Raw genomic sequence first — 21,675 nt, 5'->3', positions numbered from 1 at the left:
TCGGTATAGCTCGGTAAGTTAGCTAGCTACTCTACCAGCAGCATCCTAGTTATCCTAGCTAGTCGGTACAGCTCGGTAAGCTAGCTAGCTACTCTACCAGCAGCATCCTAGTTATCCTAGCTAGTCGGTACAGCTCGGTAAACTAGCTAGTTACTCTACCAGCAGCATCCTAGTTACCATAGCTAGTCGGTACAGCTCGGTAAGCTAGCTAGCTACTCTACCAGCAGCATCCTAGTTATCCTAGCTAGTCGGTACAGCTTGGTAAACTAGCTAGTTACTCTACCAGCAGCATCCTAGTTACCATAGCTACCACTACATCATCACCGGCTGTCTGCATTTCTTGTGGACCGATGGAGCTCCCCGGTTGTTTCTTCCACCTGTTAAATCCCGGTGAGGCTTCTCCCTCTCTCGTTGACGGATGCTGGCTACGTCTGTCCGGTTCTCCTCTCTTCACTAGATGGACGGTAACTTTAGTGTTTAACCCCTCTGTGTCCAAGGACCGAACTTTTCAATATTATTTTCAGGGCGCCTCAATAGCAGGTATTGAACCCCGGGTAAATAATCACTAGTCAGAACCTCGACCTCAGTATACATTCATTATAAAAATCATCTTAATATCTGATATTGCAAGTAAACAACCTCGAGAGTGCGTCTTCCAGCCCTCCAATAAATGACCTAATTCAACCCTCCCGGTTAGTAAATTTACCTCAACATGCCCCCGGAGAAGGCAGAATAACGACACCAGCCTTTTAGCGGGGCTGACAGACTGACTACAACGCTCGCGACGCTAAATTAATATCGTTATTAATAATGACACACTGCTCGCGCCATTAACTAACGTCTGGAAGTCAGTTCTATTTGTGAAACTCTTCTTATGTTTCCCCATCTGAGCTCAGAGTAGATGAGAGATGTAATGTTTGTCTCTGTTGTGTTGAAGACCAATCAAGCAGGAGAGACCAGCCTCCACTGTTCCCAGCTGTGTGTCCATGAAGAGTGACAGGTCTATGGAACTACCTATGAAGTTTAGAGAGGGAGACTTTTCTACTGAACAAAGGTAAGAAGAACTCATGGGTCATGGTCAGTGAGTTAAACAACACTGTCTCTAGTCATTTCTCCTCTCACATTTTCCCATTTATTGTTGTTGTTTTCATAATCCATAGGCTAATCATTTTGTCCATTTTCATAGTCCTAAGACAATATTAAACAAACACAACATTCCCTCCGTGTGTGTGTGTGTGTGTGTGTGTGTGTGTGTGTGTGTGTGTGTGTGTGTGTGTGTGTACTCCCTGGATGAGGAGATGTAATCTCATGTTTTGTCCACAGAAACCAACAGGAGAGATCAGAGTCAGAGATTCTCAGTGGTCAGTCTTCCCAGAGTCATCAAACAGACCTGGCCTCCATATTCAGTGTATGTGGTCCTGTTATGTACATTTGTTTTTGTTTACCTCAAGTAAAGTTGATCTGTCAATAATTCATTAATGTGTTAATGAGAAAAGCATTTCTTCTCTTGCTTAACTTATATACTTTATTTATTTCAGTTGCTTGAACAGAAAATTATGACATTTGTGAAGAACGAGCTGAAGATGTTCAAGAGGATTCTTAGTCCAGAACTCCCAGAAGGCTTTGAGAGTCAGAAGCAGGATAAGGAAGTGGTGGATGCTGAAGATGAGCAGCAGGAGAGCAGTGCCAGAGAGGGGGCTCTGAAGATCACACTGCACATCCTGAGGAAAATGAACCAGAAGGAGCTTGCTGACACACTGGAGAAATGTAAGATCTGTCTGCCTCATGTTGAATGCTGTTTTATAACATTTAAAAGTTGTAGCTAAAGTACAGCTAAAGTAGCTGTGTAACTCAATGATATTGTAGCAGCCTTAACACTGTAATTTTTCAGAGTAAATAACTCACGGACACTAGAGAAGCTTTAACCAAGTTGAATTCTTCCCAAGGGGTCGGTACAGCTGTTATTCAGACAACAAAACATCTGACACAAGCACTGATATTTAACCCTTTCTCCTAGGCTGAGTCTCCTCCTCCGCAGCCGAACAGCCAATGTATCTATGTTGCTATACAAACCTTAGTGATATCTGTTCTTCCTCACTTCATCTGACCCCCCTCCATCACTAATCCATGGCTCTCTCCCCCTATCAAATCCTGCCACATGTAATCACTTCCCTGCACCAACACATTCCAAGCTTAGTGCATACACTATATACCTTCCTCCTATAACCATTACCTTCTGGTGTATACCCTCCACTATATACCTTCCTCCTACAGATACCCATTACCTTCTGGTGTAGACCCTCCACTATATACCTTCCTCCTATACCCATTAACTTCTGGTGTAGACCCTCTAAAGTCCATCTACCAAGGGACTAGTGACTGGTTGGCTGCTTTTAGGAGGACTACCAAGGGGCTAGTGACTGGTTGGCTACTTTTAGGAGGACTACCAAGGGGCTAGTGACTGGTTGGAGGACTACCAAGGGGCTAGTGACTGGTTGACTGCTTTTAGGAGGACTACCAAGGGACTAGTGACTGGTTGGAGGACTACCAAGGGGCTAGTGACTGGTTGGAGGACTACCAAGGGGCGAGTGACTGGTTGGAGGACTACCAAGGGACTAGTGACTGGTTGGAGGACTACCAAGGGACTAGTGACTGGTTGGAGGACTACTAAGGGACTAGTGACTGGTTGGAGGACTACCAAGGGGCGAGTGACTGGTTGGAGGACTACCAAGGGACTAGTGACTGGTTGGAGGACTACCAAGGGACTAGTGACTGGTTGGAGGACTACCAAGGGACTAGTGACTGGTTGGAGGACTACCAAGGGACTAGTGACTGGTTGGAGGACTACCAAGGGACTAGTGACTGGTTGGAGGACTACCAAGGGACTAGTGACTGGTTGGAGGACTACCAAGGGGCTAGTGATTGGTTGGAGGACTACCAAGGGACTAGTGACTGGTTGGAGGACTACCAAGTGACTAGTGACTGGTTGGAGGACTATCAAGGGGCTAGTGACTGGTTGGAGGACTACCAAGGGGCTAGTGACTGGTTGTAGGACTACCAAGGGACTAGTGACTGGTTGGCTGCTTTTAGGAGGACTACCAAGGGGCTAGTGACTGGTTGGAGGACTACCAAGGGGCTAGTGACTGGTTGTAGGACTACCAAGGGGCTAGTGACTGGTTGGAGGACTACCAAGGGGCTAGTGACTGGTTGTAGGACTACCAAGGGACTAGTGACTGGTTGGCTGCTTTTAGGAGGACCTCATTGACATGAATAAGTATATTTCATAGTCTCAAAACAACACCTAGTGACCTCATCAAGTAGCGGCAGGGATGTGTTGTGTTGATTCATTGAGAGCGTGAGAATTAATAATATAATCAGTCACACCAGTCTGACACACTGGAGAAATGTAAGATCTGTCTGCCTCATGTTGAATGCTGTTTTATAACATTTAAAAGCTGTAGCTAAAGTACAGCTAAAGTAGCTGTGTAACTGAATGATATTGTAGCAGCCTTAACACAACACCTAGTGACCTCATCAAGTAGCAGCAGGGATGTGTTGTGGTGATTAATTTAGAGAGAGAGAGACAACATAAATTATACCATCAATAATATGATCAGTCACACCAGTCTGTAATGCATTATGACAAAATTTACACATTTATACAGTCTGTTAACAGAATGAATTATTATAATGTACAACTTTATAACAGTCCTACAATACTGTAGGCATTAAAACAGTAATATTAATATCCTCTGTGTTATTTATTCATTCAGATGAGCTTGCTGTGATTTGCCAACGTGAACTCAAATCTAATCTAAAGAAGAAGTTTCAATGTGTATTTGAGGGGATCGCTAAACAAGGAAACCCAACACTTCTCAATAAGATCTACACAGAGCTCTACATCACAGAGGGTGGAACAGGACAGGTCAATAATGAACATGAGCTGAAACAGATTGAGACAACAACCAGGAAACAAGCAACACCAGAGACTGCAATCAAATGTAACGACATCTTCAAACCCTTAACTGGACAAGACAAACCTATCAGAACTGTGCTGACAAAGGGAGTTGCTGGCATTGGAAAAACAGTCTCTGTGCAGAAGTTCATTCTGGACTGGGCTGAAGGAAATGCAAACCAGGATGTCCAATTTGTATTTTCATTCCCTTTTCGGGAGCTGAATTTGATGAAAGAGGACAAACACACTTTTATTGAACTTCTCAATCACTTCTCAATGGAAACCAAACAATCAGGAATCTCCATCTACAACAAGTACAAAGTTCTGTTCATCTTTGATGGTCTGGATGAGTGCCGACTGCCCCTAGACTTCCAGAAGAACAAGATCTGTTGGGACGTCACAGAGTCAACCTCAGTGGACGTTCTGCTGACAAATCTCATCAAGGGAAATCTGCTTCCCTCTGCTCTCATTTGGATAACTACCCGACCTGCAGCAGCCAATAAGATCCCTTCATGGTGTGTTGACCAGGTAACAGAGGTACGAGGGTTCAATGACCCACAGAAGGAGGAGTACTTCAGGAAGAGATTCAGTGATGAGGACCTGGCCAGCAGAATCATCTCACACATAAAGACATCAAGGAGCCTTCACATCATGTGCCACATTCCAGTCTTCTGTTGGATTTCTGCAACAGTCCTTGAACACATGCTGAAACATAAGAGAGAAGAGATGCCCAAGACGCTGACTGAGATGTACACACACCTTGTGGAGTTTCATACCAAACAGAAGAATGAAAAGTATCTTGGGAAAGAAGAGACAGGTCCACACTGGAATAAAGAGAGCATTCTGTCACTGGGAAAACTGGCTTTTCAACAGCTTGTGAAGGGCAATCTGATTTTCTATGAAGAAGACCTGAAAGAGTCTGGCATTGATGTTAATGAAGCCTCAGTGTACTCAGGATTGTGCACACAGCTCTTTAAAGAGGAATGTGGGCTGTACCAGTACAAGGTGTACTGCTTTGTTCATCTGAGCATTCAGGAGTTTCTGGCTGCTGTATATGTGTTCCTCTCATTCATCAACAACAATCAGAATCTAATGAACAAACTGCAAACAAAAAATGAGCCTGAAGTTACTTTCTACAAGAGTGCTGTGGATAAAGCCTTACAAAGTGAGACGGGAAACCTGGACCTTTTCCTCCGCTTCCTTCTGGGCCTCTCACTGGAGTCCAATCAGAAGCACTTACGAGGTCTACTGACAAAGACAAGAAGCAGGTCACAGAGCCACAAAGAAACAGTCGAGTACATCAAGGAGAAGATCGGGGAGGATCTCTCTCCAGAGAGGAGCATCAATCTGTTCCACTGTCTGAATGAACTGAATGACCATTCTCTAGTGGAGGAGATCCAAAGATACCTGAGATCAGGAAGTCTCTCAAAACCCAACCTGTCACCTGCACAGTGGTCAGCTCTGGTCTTTGTGTTGCTGACTTCAGAAAAGGAGCTGGATGTGTTTGACCTGAAGAAATACTCCAGATCAGAGGAAGGTCTTCTGAGGCTGCTGCCAGTGGTCAAAGCCTCCAGAGCTGTTCTGTGAGTAAATAAAATGACATTTAAGAACTAATCACCAGGAAGAAATATTCAGTTTAGAGAAAAATATGTATTATAATATGTATAATATATTATATTGAAAAACATATTGAATAAATTCATTGATTTTCACATTAGTATAACAATATGACCATAGAATTCTAGGAGACGGAAGATGAATCTATATGTTGTTTGGGAGAATAAACCAAATGCATCTGCCATTGTCCTTCTACACTACTGGTGTTAAATTAACAGTGTGTTTGTGAAGTCATGATGATCTCTTTGTCAGGCTGTCAGGCTGTGGAGTCACAGAGGAAGGCTGTGCTTCTCTGGTCTCAGCTCTGAGGTCAAACCCCTCACACCTGAGAGAGCTGGATCTGAGTAACAATGACCTGAAGGATTCAGGAGTGGAGCTGCTCTCTGCTGGACTGGGGAATCCCCACTGTAAACTGGAGACTCTGAGGTCAGTATTATCAGATATGAAAGCACTTTATGTATGTAGTTCTCCCATTTGAAAAAGTCGTAATTAATATAATTTGCAGTTTGTCTTGGTTGTGTTTTAGATGTTTTCCTAATAGAAACTGAATGGTGAATAATGTCAGGTCAGTATTCCTGTAGTTGGTCAACAAGTGATAACTGTTCACCAGATCCACATGTGTTTACCAGACACACATAGTCCACACCATATGTGTTTGGACAGTGAAGCTTACAGTTTTAAATGTGGTGCTCTGCTCCAGCATTTTGGATTTGAGATATAATGTTTCATATTAAGTGACAGTACAGAATGTCACCTTTTATTTGAGGGTAAAGGTGAGAGGTTAGCATGGTTTGTTGTATCCTCTGTTATTGGTAATGGTGAGAGGTTAGCATGGTTTGTTGTAGCCTCTGTTATTGATAATGGTGAGAGGTTAGCATGTTTTGTTGTAGTCTCTGTTATTGGTAATGGTGAGAGGTTAGCATGGTTTGTTGTAGCCTCTGTTATTGATAATGGTGAGAGGTTAGCATGTTTTGTTGTATCCTCTGTTATTGGTAATGGTGAGAGGTTAGCATGTTTTGTTGTAGTCTCTGTTATTGGTAATGGTGAGAGGTTAGTATGTTTTGTTGTAGTCTCTGTTATTGGTAATGGTGAGAGGTTAGCATGTTTTGTTGTAGCGTCTGTTATTGGTAATGGTGAGAGGTTAGCATGTTTTGTTGTAGTCTCTGTTATTGGTAATGGTGAGAGGTTAGTATGTTTTGTTGTAGTCTCTGTTATTGGTAATGGTGAGAGGTTAGCATGTTTTGTTGTAGTCTCTGTAACTTTCTCACTCATTATTATTCATGATTCTTTCATGATTTTTCTTAATCATGGCATCATCAGGATTAATTTATTATTGTTTAGAAACATGTTATCTACTCTCTTAGACAGAAAAGTACTCCACTCATCATCCACCATTTTATTATTGGGCAAAACACAACCAAAACAAACTGCAAATGCAACCAATGCAATACGACAAAAAACATGATATGATTTGACTCTTTGCAGGCTGTCAGGCTGTCTAGTCACAGAGGAAGGCTGTGCTTCTCTGGTCTCAGCTCTGAGGTCAAACCCCTCACACCTGAGAGAGCTGGATCTGAGTAACAATGACCTGAAGGATTCAGGAGTGAAGCTGCTCTCTGCTGGACTGGGGAATCCCCACTGTAAACTGGAGACTCTGAGGTCAGTATTATCAGATATGAAAGCACTTCATGTATGTAGTTCTCCCAAATATACTGTCACTATTTTCACCACCAAAGAATATCAGTGTGATTTTAATATGATTTGACTCTTTGCAGGCTGTCAGGCTGTCTAGTCACAGAGGAAGGCTGTGCTTCTCTGGTCTCAGCTCTGAGGTCAAACCCCTCACACCTGAGAGAGCTGGACCTGAGCTACAATCACCCAGGAGACTCAGGAGTCAGACTGCTCTCTGCTGGACTGGAGGATCCACACTGCAGACTGGAGAAACTCAAGTATGTAGAGGGTTTATGTCAATGTTCATATCAGACATGTTTGACTTATCAGGCTGGTTAAGACAAACATTCTGACCACCATTTTGACAAAGTTATATGATGACTGAGAGTGGCCAGTGTGTGTATCTCCAGTGTGTGTGTCTCCAGTGTGTTTGTGTGTGTGTGTGTCTCCAGTGTGTGTGTGTCTCCAGTGTGTGTGTGTCTCCAGTGTGTGTGTGTGTCTCCAGTGTGTGTGTGTCTCCAGTGTGTGTGTGTGTCTCCAGTGTGTGTTTGTGTGTCTCCTGTGTGTGTGTGTGTGTCTCCAGTGTGTGTGTGTGTCTCCAGTGTGTGTGTGTGTGTGTGTGTGTGACTCCAGTGTGTGTGTGTATATGTGTGTGTGTGTCACCAGTGTGTGTGTGTGTCACCAGTGTGTGTGTGACTCCAGTGTGTGTGTGTGTATGTGTGTGTGTGTCTCCTGTGTGTGTGTGTGTCACCAGTGTGTGTGTGTGACTCCAGTGTGTGTGTGTGTATATGTGTGTGTGTGTCACTAGTGTGTGTGTGTGTCACCAGTGTGTGTGTGTGTGTGTGTGTGTGTGTGTCCATTGTGTTTGTGTTTGTGTCCCCAGTGTGTGTGTGTGTGTCCATTGTGTGTGTGTGTGTGTGTGTGTGTGTGTGTGTGTGTGTGTGTGTGTGTGTGTGTGTGTGTGTGTGAGTTCAGGTGTTTCCCTCAATGACTGTCTGTTCTTCTGCTTACCGCTACAGTGTGGAACATGGTGGAGAGAACAGAATGAAACCTGGACTTAGAAAATGTGAGTGTTGACTGCTGTGAAGAATATGACTAAGAATAAGTCTTAATTCAAGTTAAGTCCAAGTCAAAGACCACCATCATTACTTACTTGGTTAATTAATGTGAACTAGTGAGTTTTATATTACCATACAGTATAACATATGATCATTCAACAAGTCTCAAGTTACCTTAACTTCTCCTTTTGATACCTAGAAACATCTACATTAAATGAATTAGTGGAAAGTGAGTTAACATTCTAATGTGAATGATGATGATTTCTAATATTGTGTCTGGTTTCATCCATCAGATGTCTGTGATCTCACACTGGACCCAAACACAGTAAACAGACACCTCTCTCTGTCTGAGGAGAACAGAACGGTGACATGTAGGAGAGAGGAGCAGCCATATCCTGATCACCCAGAGAGATTTGAGGACTGTAGACAGGTGCTGTGTAGAGAGGGTCTGACTGGGCGCTGTTACTGGGAGGTAGAGTGGAGTGGGAGCAGGACTGTTATAGGAGTGACATATAAAGGAATCAACAGGAGAGGAAGGGGTTATGACTGTTGTCTTGGATGCAATGACAAGTCCTGGAGTCTGTTCTGCTCTGACAACAGTTACTCTGCCTGTCACAATAATAATGTCACTACCATAGACGTCCCCTCCTCCAGATCCCACAGAGTAGGAGTGTATCTGGACTGGCCAGCCGGCACTCTGTCCTTCTATAGAGCCTCCTCTGACACACTGACCCACCTGAACACATTCACCTCCACATTCACTGAGCCCCTCTATCCAGGGTTTTGGGTTTGGTGTTTTGCCGACTCAGTGTCCCTCTGTCAGTGATACACACACACACTGGACAAACACACACACACACACACACACACTGGACAAACACACACGCACACACACACTGGGCAAACAAACACTGGACAAACAGACACACCTGCTGGACACACACACTAGATACACACACACACTGGACACACACACACACACACACACACACACTGGACTCACAGACACACGCTGGACACACAAATACACACTGGACGCACACACACACACTGGACAAACACACACACACCTGCTGGACACACACTTGACACACACACACTCACACTGGACACACACACACACCTGCTGGACACACACACTAGATACACACACACACTGGACAAACACACACACACACTGGACAAACAAACACTGGACAAACACACACACCTGCTGGACACACACACTAGATACACACACACACTGGGGACACACACACACACACACACACACACACTGGACTCACAGACACACGCTGGACACACACACACACACACTGGACACATACACACTCACACTGGACACACACACACACCTGCTGGACACACACACTAGATACACACACACACTGGACAAACACACACACACACACACACACACACACAAGCACACACTGGACTCACCGACACACACTGGACACACACACACACTGGACAAACACACACACTGGACAAATACACACACACACAAACACAGTGGACATACACACACACACACACTAGACAAATACACACACACACTGGACACACACACACACATACACACACTGGACTCACAGACACACACACACACACACACACACACATACACAGACACACACACACACACACACACACTGGACAAATACACACACACACAAACACAGTGGACACACACACACACACACACACACACTAGACAAATACACACACACACTGGACACACACACACACACATACACACACTGGACTCACAGACACACACACACACACACACATACACAGACACACACACACACACACACACACACACACACACACACACAGGACAAATACACACACAGTGGACACACTGGACACACACACTGGACACACACACTGGACACACACACTGGACACACAGACACACACTGGACACACACACACAGTGGACAAATACACACACACACTAGACAAACACACACACAAACACAGTGGACACACACACACTGGATTCACAGACACACACTGGACACAGATACTGGTCACACACACTCACACACACACACTGGTCACACACACTCTGGACACACACACACACACTGGACTCACAGACACACAGTGGACACACACACACACACACACACACAGGACTCACAGACACACTCTGGAAAGACACACACACACACACTAGATACACACACACACACACACACACACACTAGATACACACACACAGGACACACACACACACTGGACACACACACACTGGACACACACACACTCTGGACACACACACACTGGACACACACACACTCTGGACACACACACATGCGCGTCTTTCTATAGTTGTGAGGACCTCTTACAATAACACTGTTAAAATACCAATGTGATCATGTGTTGTCTTTTATGTTGAAAAACTAATTATACAATTATATATAATTATATCTGGACATACGCTCCATAGTTGTACAATTATATATAATTATATCTGGACATACGCTCCATAGTTGTACAATTATATATAATTATATCTGGACATACGCTCCATAGTTGTACAATTATATATAATTATATATGGACATACGCTCCATAGTTGTATAATTATACAAGGATATATTGTACTTTTCATAATAAAACATACTTGAAACAAGAAAAGCCTGTTAATTTTATTTCACCTTAATTGTGAAAACAGTTTGTTTATTGATTTTTACGTTGCCTCCGTCAGGTTGATGATAAGATAAGGTCACTATAGCAACAGAGTGTTGTCATGCAGGGTCACTATAGCAATGTAGTGTTGTGATGCGGTGTCACTACAGCAACATAGTGTTGTGATGCAGGGTCACTATAGCAACGTAGTGTTGTGATACAGGGTCACTATAGCAACAGAGTTCTCTCTGTTCTCTGCTCTCTTTGCTCTCTGCTCCCTCTGCTCTCTCTGTTCGCTGCTCTCTCTCACTCTCTGCTCTCTCTGCTCTCTTTTCTCTGCACTCTCTGCTCTCTCTGCTCTCTTTTCTCTGCACTCTCTGCTCTCTCTGCTCTCTCTCACTCTCTGCTCTCTCACTCTCTCACTCTCTCTTTGCTTTCTCAGCCTGCTCTCTGCTCGCTCTCTCTCTGCTCTCTGTTCTCTGCTCTCGCTCTCTCTGCTCCCTCTCTCTCTGCTCTGTCTCTGCCTCTACTCTCTCTGCTCTCTGCTCTCTCTCTCTCTGCGCTCTGCTCTCTCACTTCCTCTGATCTCTCTGCTCTCTCTCTCTGCTTTCTCTCTCTCCCTCTGCTCTCTCTCTGCTCTCTCTGCCCTCTGCTCTCCCTGATCTGTCTCTCTGCTTGTTGGGAGGAAATTATAGTTGAAATGATTAATTATCATCATTGGATCATTCAGAGATCCTCACTGAACTTCTGGAGAGAGTTTGCTGCACTGAAAGTAAAGGGGCTGAATAATTTTGCACGCCCAATTTTTCAGTTTTTGATTTGTTAAAAAAGTTTGAAATATCCAATAAATGTCGTTCCACTTCATGATTGTGTCCCACTTGTTGTTGATTCTTCACAAAAAAATACAGTTTTATATCTTTATGTTTGAAGCCTGAAATGTGGCAAAAGGTCGCAAAGTTCAAGGGGGCCGAATACTTTCGCAAGGCACTGTATGTTATGGTATGAAATGTATGGGTTGTTGGTTAAGCTGTTACTGAAAATGTAAGTAAAACAGATGCATTGTCTGTACCTTGTGGGAAAGGGAGAAGGAGGGCATATCTTTCAGACAGATTGGAATGTTTGTTTTACGAGGGGAGTAGAAGACATCTCCAGACCTGAAGACACTGCGCTATTGTGTGGATCGGAGAGGGTGTGAGAAACTGATGATGCCATTTTATGTTCTCTCTTTAAAATGTAAGGTTCTTTGTACTTTTGGTCAGTACTCTCTTGTAATAAACGCTGCTACCTGAGTTTAAGACTGGGGCTCTGTCCATTCCTATAATAATAATATGGGTTTTACGATCCCATAGAATGCATTGACAGAGTACTTCATTCTGATTGGGAAATAATACAGAGGAATTTAGAATTCCACTAACACTGCTCTCAGCTCTCTCTGCTCTCTCTCTCTGCTCTCTCTCTCTGCCCTCTGTTCTCTCTCTCTGCCCTCTGTGCTCTGCTCTCTATTTTCACTGCTTTCTCTTTCTGCTCTCTCTTCTCTGCTCTCTTTCTGCTCACTCTCTGCTCTCTCTCTTCTCTCTCAGCCTGCTCTCTGCTCTCTTTCTGCTCTCTGTGCTCTCTCTTTTCTCTGCTCTCTCTCTGCTCTCTCGTCTTTCTCTCTGCCCTCTCTGCTCTCTCTCTCTTTGCTCTCTGCTCTCTCTCTCTGCTCTCTCACTCTTGCTCTCTCACTCTCTTTGCTTTCTCAGCCTGCTCTCTGCTCACTCTCTCTCTCTGCCTCCTCTCTCTCTGCTATCTCTCTTCTCTCTATTCTCTGCTCTCTCTCCCTCTGTTCTCTCTGCTCTATGCTCTCTCTCTCTTTCTCCCTCTGCTCTCTCTCTGCTCTCTCTCTTTCTCCCTCTGCTCTCTCTGCTCTCTCTCTGCGCTCTCTCTCTGTTCTCTGCTCTCTGCTCTCTCTGCTCTGCTGCTCTCTCTGCCCTCTGCTCTCTCTCTGCTCTCTTGTCTCTCTGTTTTCTGCTCTCTCTCTGCCTCTGCTCTCTCTGTTCTCTGCTCTCTCTCCCTCTCGTCTCTCTCTCTTTCTCCCTTTGCTCTCTCTGCTCTGCTGCTCTCTATTTTATCTGCTCTCTCTGCTCTCTGCTCTTCCTTTAAGCAAACAGCTGGAGGCAGGGCTTTCTCCTATAGAGCTCCATTTTTATGGAACGGTCTGCCTACCCATGTCAGAGACGCAAACTCGGTCTCAACCTTTAAGTCTCTACTGAAGACTCATCTCTTCAGTGGGTCATATGATTGAGTGTAGTCGGATGTCCTGTAGTCGGGTGTCCTCGGAGTGGGCCACAGTGTCTCCTGACCCCTCCTGTCTCAGCCTCCAGTATTTATGCTGCAGTAGTTTATGTGTCGGGGGGCTAGGGTCAGTTTTTATATCTGGAGTACTTCTCCTGTCCTATTTGGTGTCCTGTCTGAATCTAAGTGTGCGTTCTCTAATTCTCTCCTTCTCTCTTTCTCTCTCTCGGAGGACCTGAGCCCTAGGACCATGCCCCAGGACTACCTGACATGATGACTCCTTGCTGTCCCCAGTCCACCTGGCTGTGCTGCTGCTCCAGTTTCAACTGTTCTGCTTTATTATTCGACCATGCTGGTCATTTATGAACATTTGAACATCTTGGCCATGTTCTGTTATAATGTCCACCCGGCACAGCCAGAAGAGGACTGGCCATCCCACATATGCTCTCTCTAATTCTCTCTTTCTTTCTCTCTCTCGGAGGACCTGAGCCCTAGGACCATGCCCCAGGAATACCTGACATGATGACTCCTTGCTGTCCCCAGTCCACCTGGCTGTGCTGCTGCTCCAGTATCAACTGTTCTGCCTTATTATTATTCGACCATGCTGGTCATTTATGAACATTTGAACATCTTGACCATGTTTTGTTATAATCTCCACCCGGCACAGCCAGAAGAGGACTGGCCACCCCACATAGCCTGGTTCCTCTCTAGGTTTCTTCCTAGGTTTTGGCCTTTCTAGGGAGTTTTTCCTAGCCACCGTGCTTCTACACCTGCAATGCTTGCTGTTTGGGGTTTTAGGCTGGGTTTCTGTACAGCACTTTGAGATATCAGCTGATGTACGAAGGGCTATATAAATAAATTTGATTTGATTTGATTCCTCTCTGCTCTCTCTCTCTCTCCCACACTCTCTGCTCTCTCTCTCTCTCTCTAATGCTCTCTGCCCTCTCTCAGCCTTCTCTCTTCTCTCTGCTCTCTCTCTCTTTTCCCTGCTCTCTGCTCTCTGTGTGCTCTGCTCTCTTCTCTCTCACACACACACTCTGCTCTCTCGCTTCTCTGCTCTCTCTGCTCTCTCTCTCTGCTCTCTTGCTTTCTGCTCTCGTTATCTGCTGTCTCTCTCTATGCTCTCTTCTCTCTGTTCTCTGCTCTCTCTGTTCTCTGCTCTCTCTCTCCCTCTGCTCTCTCTGCTCTATCTCTCCCTCTGCTGTCTGCTCTCTCTCTTCTCTCTCTTCTCTGCTCTCTCTCTTCTCTCTGCTCTCTCTTCTCTCTGTTCTATGCTCTCTGTTCTCTGCTCTCTCTGCTCTATGCTCTCTCTCTGTTTTCTGCTCTCCCTACCCGCTCGCTCACTCTCTATTATCTCTGCTCTCTCTGCTCTCTTTGATCTCACTCTCTGATCTCTCTCTTTGCTCCCTCTCTCCCACACACTCTGCTCTCTCTCTCTGCTCTCTCTCCCACATTCTCTGCTCTCTCAATCTTAACAGTGGTGCAGTTTGGACAATCACCACTTGATGGCAGTGTTAAACCAGAAGTGATGAAAACAACATCACTGCAGAGAGAGAGAGAGAGAGAGAGAGTCTAATATACTGATATACAGTAACATTCAGAAAGTATTCAGACCCCTTGACTTTTTCCACATTTTGTCACGTTACAGCCTTATTCTAAAATGGATTAAATGTGTTTTTCCCCTCATCAATCTACACACAATAACCCAGAATTACAAAGCAAAAACTGTTTATTTTATGTGTGAACATTTTAATTAAAAAAAACGTAGATATCACATTTACATAAATATTCAGACCCTTTACTCAGTACTTTGTTGAAGCACATTTGGCAATGATTACAACCTTGAGTCTTCTTGGGTATGATGCTACAAGCTTGGCACACCTGTATTTGGGGAGTTTCTCCCATTCTTCTCTGCAGATCCTCTCAAGCTCTCTCAGGTTGGATGGGGAGCGTTGCTTCGCTGCACAGCTATTTTCACGACTCTCCAGAGATGTTTGATCGGGTTCAAGTCTGGGCTTTGGATTGGCCACTCAAAGGCATTCAGAGACTTGTCCAGAAGCCACTACTGCATCGTCTTGGCTGTGTGCTTAGGGTCGTTGTCCTGTTGGAAGGTGAAACTTTACCCCAGTCTGAGGTCCTGAAAGCTCTGGAGCAGGTTTTCATCAAGGATCTCTCTGTACTTTGCTCTGTTCATCTTACCCGTAATCCCGATTAGTCTCCCAGTCCCTGCAGCTGAAAAACATCCTCACAGCATGATGCTGCCACCACCATACTTCATCGTAGGGATGGTGCCAGGTTATCTCCAGATGTGATGCTCAGCATTCAGTTTGCTTAGCAAACCAGTTAAATCTTGGTTTCAAAAGACCAGAGAATCTTGTTTCTCATGGTCTGAGAGTCCTTTAGGTGCCTTTTGGCAAACTCCAAGCGGACTGTCATGTGCCTTTGACGGAGGACTGGCTTCCATCTGGCCACTCTACCATAAAGGCCTGATTGGTGGAGTGCTGCAGAGATGGTTGTCCTTCTGGAAGGTTCTCCAATCTCCCATCGGGTTCTTGGTCACCTCCCTGGCCAAGGCCCTTCTCCACTAATTGCTCAGTTTCACAGGGCGGCCAGCTTCAGGAAGAGTGTTGGAGGTTCCTAACGACTTCCGTTTCAGAATGATGGAGGCCACTGTGTTCTTGGGGACCTTCAATGCTGCATAATTATTTTGGTACCCTTTCCCAGATCTGTGCCTCACTACAATCCTGACTGGGAGCTCTAATACACACACAGTGTCCTGTAGGCCAATGTACTTCCATATACACCCCCCATCTACTACTGCCACTATATATATATATATATATAGACCACCTGATAGAACCCAGGTCTCATCTCTCTATCAGTACTAGCTACTGCTACTATATATATACAGTGCCTTGCGAAAGTATTCGGCCCCCTTGAACTTTGCGACCTTTTGCCACATTTCAGGCTTCAAACATAAAGATATAAAAGTGTATTTTTTTGTGAAGAATCAACAACAAGTGGGACACAATCATGAAGTGGAACGACATTTATTGGATATTTCAAACTTTTTTAACAAATCAAAAAATGAAAAATTGGGCGTGCAAAATTATTCAGCCCCTTCATCACCATTCCACCACCATTCCACCACCATTCCATCACCATTCCACTTCCACAGTTCTTTAATAAAAACATATTTATTTGTTACATTTGACTGTGTAAAACCTAGCAGTACTACTGATTTCACTGAGAGTGAGGCAGATATATATTATTACTGTGTAAAACTATTACTGTAATTTAATGATGCCAATGTGTTTTCATTAATTGAATTAATCTATTTTATAAGAATTTGTAAGATTCTTGTTTGCATAAAATAGACGAAGACCAGTCTTTTCAATAATAGGTAACAGAATTTATTCACGGAGCGCGCTGCCACTTCATCACGAGCAACAGTTTATATACAAAACATGACGTCATTTCATTGTTTTAACAGAACCCCTCCTCTCGACAGGGACAAAGTGAGGTGAAAAGTTCATTCTAACTTACTAACACACTCCCAGGTAACTTTTGACCCCTCAACATTATCGATCACCACTGAGCTGACAGTTCTAATTAACAGAAAACTTAGGAATGAACTCACTGTCTTATCTAAAAACCCCAGAGCTCAGTTCCGTAGGTTCAACCATAGGTTAACTACCTTATGTGTTTACACAGTCCACAACCCATTAGTTTCTTCCTAGTTGGAATGGTGTTCATTACCTTTAATTACTCCTTGTCCGTGTCTCACAATCCCACCTTATGAACTCATATTGTTAATCAGATATAATAAAACAGAGTATAAGTTTACTTAGTTACAGTTCTATTTTAAATGGGTATATTGTTTATTCATTTATTCATAATAATTCTAACAATCCACCCTAAAAATGAATAAACAATTCATTCCATCATTAAATAGGTGCTGGGGGACAGGACGGTGATCTTGTACGAATAGGATATTAACTAGGCGTGGGGAGACAGGAAGGGAATTCTATGCGGACAAGATAACTTGAATGGTCAATTGAATTGTGGGAGTATTGACGATCGTTCTGATTCAACAAATAGTACTGAAATAAAGTCCAAATGAGGAGGAGAGGGAAACCAAAATCTAGAGGAATGGGATAAAAGCCAAATCTATAGACAAGAGGTTCTAGGCGAGAAAATATTGGCGTGAGATTAACAATATTATTGTCTTTAAAAGCCCTCTGACACAACCGGCAAATAAGATGTTAACTAGGGATTTACGACCCCTGGGCTTATAGTTGTATAGGTAAGACCTAATATCCGATTCAACAGTCAAAGCTATTGACAATGTTTCCACAAAGGAGAAAACGAAGGAGAGAATACACACCATAAAAAAAACTAGCTTGATAGATCCGGGTGCCTTGGAAGCCAGAGGAGTTATTAATCAATGATTAAACAAATAAATAGGGTTAGTGGGTTAGTGGAGAAAAGACAGATAAACAACGGGCAGAGGGGCTAAATACAGCTAGGATATGGTTAGCCGAGGCGAGGAAGGGAGCTGAGAACAAAGGAAAAGGAAGGGAGGCGTCCAAAATCTGACTCGGACAAAGACCCTGAATAGAAGCTGATATTACTAAAATAGTCAGGAAGGGTTTAACCTGATGACGGGTGAGGGTTCCCTTTTGAGAACGACCCCTCCCACGTTCAGCTGGAACGCAAAAATATTCTTAGAAATATTTAACCTCCACACATTAACAAGTCCAATAGCTCAAATGAAAGATAAACACCTTGTTCATCTAGCCAGCAAGTCAGATTTTTTAAATGTTTTACGGCGAAAACACACCACATATTTATATTAGACCACCACCGAAACCAAGACAAGAGGCAGCCATTTTATCCCAGAAAATATAAAATTATAAAAGCAGGATTAAAAAATAAATCATTCACTAACCTTTTGAAAATCTTCATCAGATGACAGTAATAGGACATGTTACACAGTACATTTTTTTTTTCAATAATATGCCATTTATATCCATAAATGTCCATTTACATTGAATTGATGTTCAGAAAATACTCAAAAATGTCCGCAGAAAATATAGATAGCGCCGCAAGATAACGTAAATAGACATCATAAACTTTGACTAAATATACATGTTCTACATATAGTTAGAAAGATACACTGCTTCTTAATGCAATCGCTTTGTTACATTTCTTTTTAACGTTACAGAAATCGCTCACTATTCAATATTCTGAGACGGCGCTCAGACATAAGCAATATTTCTCCGCTATGTTGGAGTCAACAGAAACACACAATTTCAGCATAAATATTCCCTTACCTTTGATGGTCTTCGTTCAGAATGTACTGGAAGGGTTCATACTTACCCAAAACATTGTTTGGTTTCAAGTCTTGTGTCTTTGTATTAGCATCTGCTAACAATATCAGCTGAAATGCTCCCAAAATGTCCTCTGGTCCCGAAAAGTTGCGCATCAAAACTTCAAAATTACATATTATATGTCGACTAAACAGGTCAAACTAAGTGCAGAATCAAGCTTTAGGATGTTCTAAACGTACAAAACAATTTTCAATTCAACCGGTCATTGTTAGTTCTCCTCCGGAGTGCTGGAACAAAGGAATGAATGGGACCAATTCACGCACTCATTTCACTCCCATAGGGCCAAAACTCGCGGGATTTGAACGATTAAACACTCTACTGAATGAGGACATCTAGTGGAAGACATAGAAAGTGTCCCCAGATCCATAAGTGGTTGGGAAGGGTGGGGGCGATCACGTCAAAGTTGCCCCAACTTTCATGATCCCAAAACTAGTTTGGAAGAATGCCTGCCCTGTGAGTTCTGCTATACTTACAGACATAATTCCAACGGTTTTAGAAGCTTTAGAGTGTTTTCTGTCCAATAATAATTATTATATGCATATATTAGCAATTTTGGACAGATTTCTTTTCAATTTACTATGGGCACGCAATTCCTCCAAAGGGGGCAGTATTCTGCCTAGCCTTAAGAGGTTTTTAAATTAGGACTATTTCCTGGGAATTCTCGGTGCCGGAGTTTGCGACTACAGACAATTATAATAATTTAATTATTGGCGGGGAAACTCAATCATTTCAATAGCGGAAACACCAAGGTTCGTATCTCAGCTTTGAAACCGATAGACTAAAATTGATTTTAGATTGTAATTCATCTATTTGTATGTTTTGCCTTAAAAAATACGGTCGCCAGTGTTTGTATAAGATATGAACTGAACGTTTAATATGTTGTTTAGATTGAATTGAAAGAAGAATTCATTCAAAATAATGGCGAGACAATTTCGATGTAATACGCTATTTTGCCCAAAATTATCTGCTAGAATAATGTATTGAGAGTCATATTTAAATAAAAGTATCATAGAAGAGAAAGTCACCTAAACCTGATTAATTTTAGGGAATAACGGAGAGATACGATACAGTTTTGTGCCACCAGGATGATATATTTTTTTATGAATCGACTGACATACGATAAATTTAGCACAGAACATGGTACGTTTAAATGTTAGGGTATAGAAAGTTGAGAAGTTTGGTTGGTTTAACTTTGTCTATAGAATTTAAAGCAGAACTCAATCTGAATAGGGAATATATATTTTACAGAGGCAGGCTGACTTGAAGGTAAAACTGCGTCATTTTACGTTGACTACACAACAACGTTCCTCAAATAATGACAGAGAAAATGGGTTGTGGCATTTAGAGGGAAAATGCATGCATTATAGCTTGAGTTACTTTTCAAAAGTGGCTAAAAGTTCTATTTTTTTTTATTTTAAAGGAGCTGAATATCGTCTGAAAAGATGCTACAGCTAGCAACAGAATTGCTAGGCCTTCCATTGAGCTATATTTGGCTATTTTTCTACTTTTTTTATTTATTTTACTTTACTTTATTTAACTAGGCAAGTCAGTTAAGAACAAATTCTTATTTTCAATTATGGCCTAGGAACAGAGGGTTTAACTGCCTGTTCAGGTGCAGAATGACAGACTTGTACCATGTCAGCTCAGGGATTTGAACTTGCAACTAGTCCAACGCTCTAACCACTAGGCTTCCCTGCCTCCCCTATAATATAGGTAGGTAAGAATAGTTTAATCGTAAAAAGTTGTGGTTATTTCCCGAGTATTGATTTTTGGTTAGGTAACGCCAGTGAAATCGAACAAGAAGTTAACGTGTTCTAAACATTACGGGGAACAATGAAATGTCTACAATAGGGTATGGCTGGCTAGGAATGTCTTATTTAAAGGGACAGTGCACGTTTATCACAGTGGTTTGAGTGTATTGCTGGGTATATGTTACGGATACAGGTATCCTGTGTCTGTGTGTATATGTATCCAGGGTATAAAATATTTTGGGGCGACAATTTGGAGATAGACTGAATGAGTTACATGAAACATCGAGGAAATTTAAAACGTATGGTTTGAGGGTATTATCATAATTATTGTTGTTGTAGTAAACATTTGGGTTAAGGGGATTTCCCTGTTCCCAGAGATAAGATATCTTAAAGGGGTACACTCACATATGGAACATTAGGAGTTTTATTTTCTGAGTTTTAATTAGACAAGTGAATAAAAATGGTTAAAGATAAAGGGTTCTTTAATAGGGTCTAATATGGTGATGAACACGAATGTAAAGTGGTGGTGTGACCTTTGACCTTATCATGGCTATCTCTTGGGGTCTGATCAGCCTCAGGGGAGAGCCATTTGTATAATGAATTTGTGGTCATTTGGGTCACTAGTTATAAGGTAAATTAATTAAAACGGAGTTATAGTTTTGGGTTAGAATTTTAGTTTGAACTGCAGATGAGAAAGTGGTTCAGGAAATTTTACAATATTAGCTGTGAAGTTTTTGAATTGGCTATTATTGATTTGTTATTACAACAGAAAAAATCATTGAGAAAAAATAGGGGGAGATAAGATTCATTGAGGTTTGGATAGGATATATATTAAGCCAATAGGGCAGGAAATTACATAGAAAAATATGTTTCAGTTCTTAGGGGTGGTTAAAACGGTAGATAAGGTATCTCAAACTATGAAACATATATTAAATTATTGATGTGACTGATTTTTAAGGTTAACCCATGTTATTTTTTGAAAAAATACAGTGGATTCCCAAAGGAGAGATGTCATTAACACAGTAAAGAGATAATAATAATAATAATTTTGCACGCCCAATTTTTCAGTTTTTAATTTGTTAAAAAAGTTTGAAATATCCAATAAATGTCGTTCCACTTCATGATTGTGTTCCACTTGTTGTTGATTCTTCACAAAAAAATACAGTTTTATATCTTTATGTTTGAAGCCTGAAATGTGGCAAAAGGTCGCAAAGTTCAAGGGGGCCGAATACTTTCACAAGGCACTGTATATATATTTTTTAGCTAACACATAGGCATAGAGGTTAAAGATATAATAAGATAAAAGATAT

The 21,675-nt window shown here is 42.5% G+C and overlaps 1 protein-coding gene, 1 long non-coding RNA gene and 1 pseudogene across 2 annotated transcripts; 2 read left to right on the top strand and 1 right to left on the bottom strand.

Moving 5' to 3' along the window:
* LOC118938461 overlaps positions 1–21,675 on the bottom strand; it is a 942,996-nt pseudogene that overhangs the window by 567,840 nt on the left and 353,481 nt on the right.
* Positions 1,351–5,557, top strand: LOC110512204 (NLR family CARD domain-containing protein 3). Its single transcript, XM_036942486.1, has 3 exons — positions 1,351–1,408; positions 1,539–1,767; positions 3,774–5,557. The coding sequence occupies exons 2-3, from the start codon at positions 1,557–1,559 to the stop codon at positions 5,540–5,542; spliced, it is 1,980 nt and encodes a 659-aa protein (XP_036798381.1). The 5' UTR covers positions 1,351–1,408; positions 1,539–1,556; the 3' UTR covers positions 5,543–5,557.
* LOC118938482 lies at positions 7,502–8,734 on the top strand. The gene is made up of 3 exons (XR_005035751.1): positions 7,502–7,521; positions 8,263–8,360; positions 8,595–8,734. It is a non-coding gene; the product is annotated as an uncharacterized LOC118938482 (long non-coding RNA).

This window comes from Oncorhynchus mykiss, chromosome 13 (genome assembly GCF_013265735.2).
Source record: "Oncorhynchus mykiss isolate Arlee chromosome 13, USDA_OmykA_1.1, whole genome shotgun sequence".
Lineage (NCBI taxonomy): Eukaryota > Metazoa > Chordata > Actinopteri > Salmoniformes > Salmonidae > Oncorhynchus > Oncorhynchus mykiss.
The sequence above is the reverse complement of the archived record's forward strand: the minus strand, read 5'-3'. Positions and strand labels throughout refer to the sequence as shown.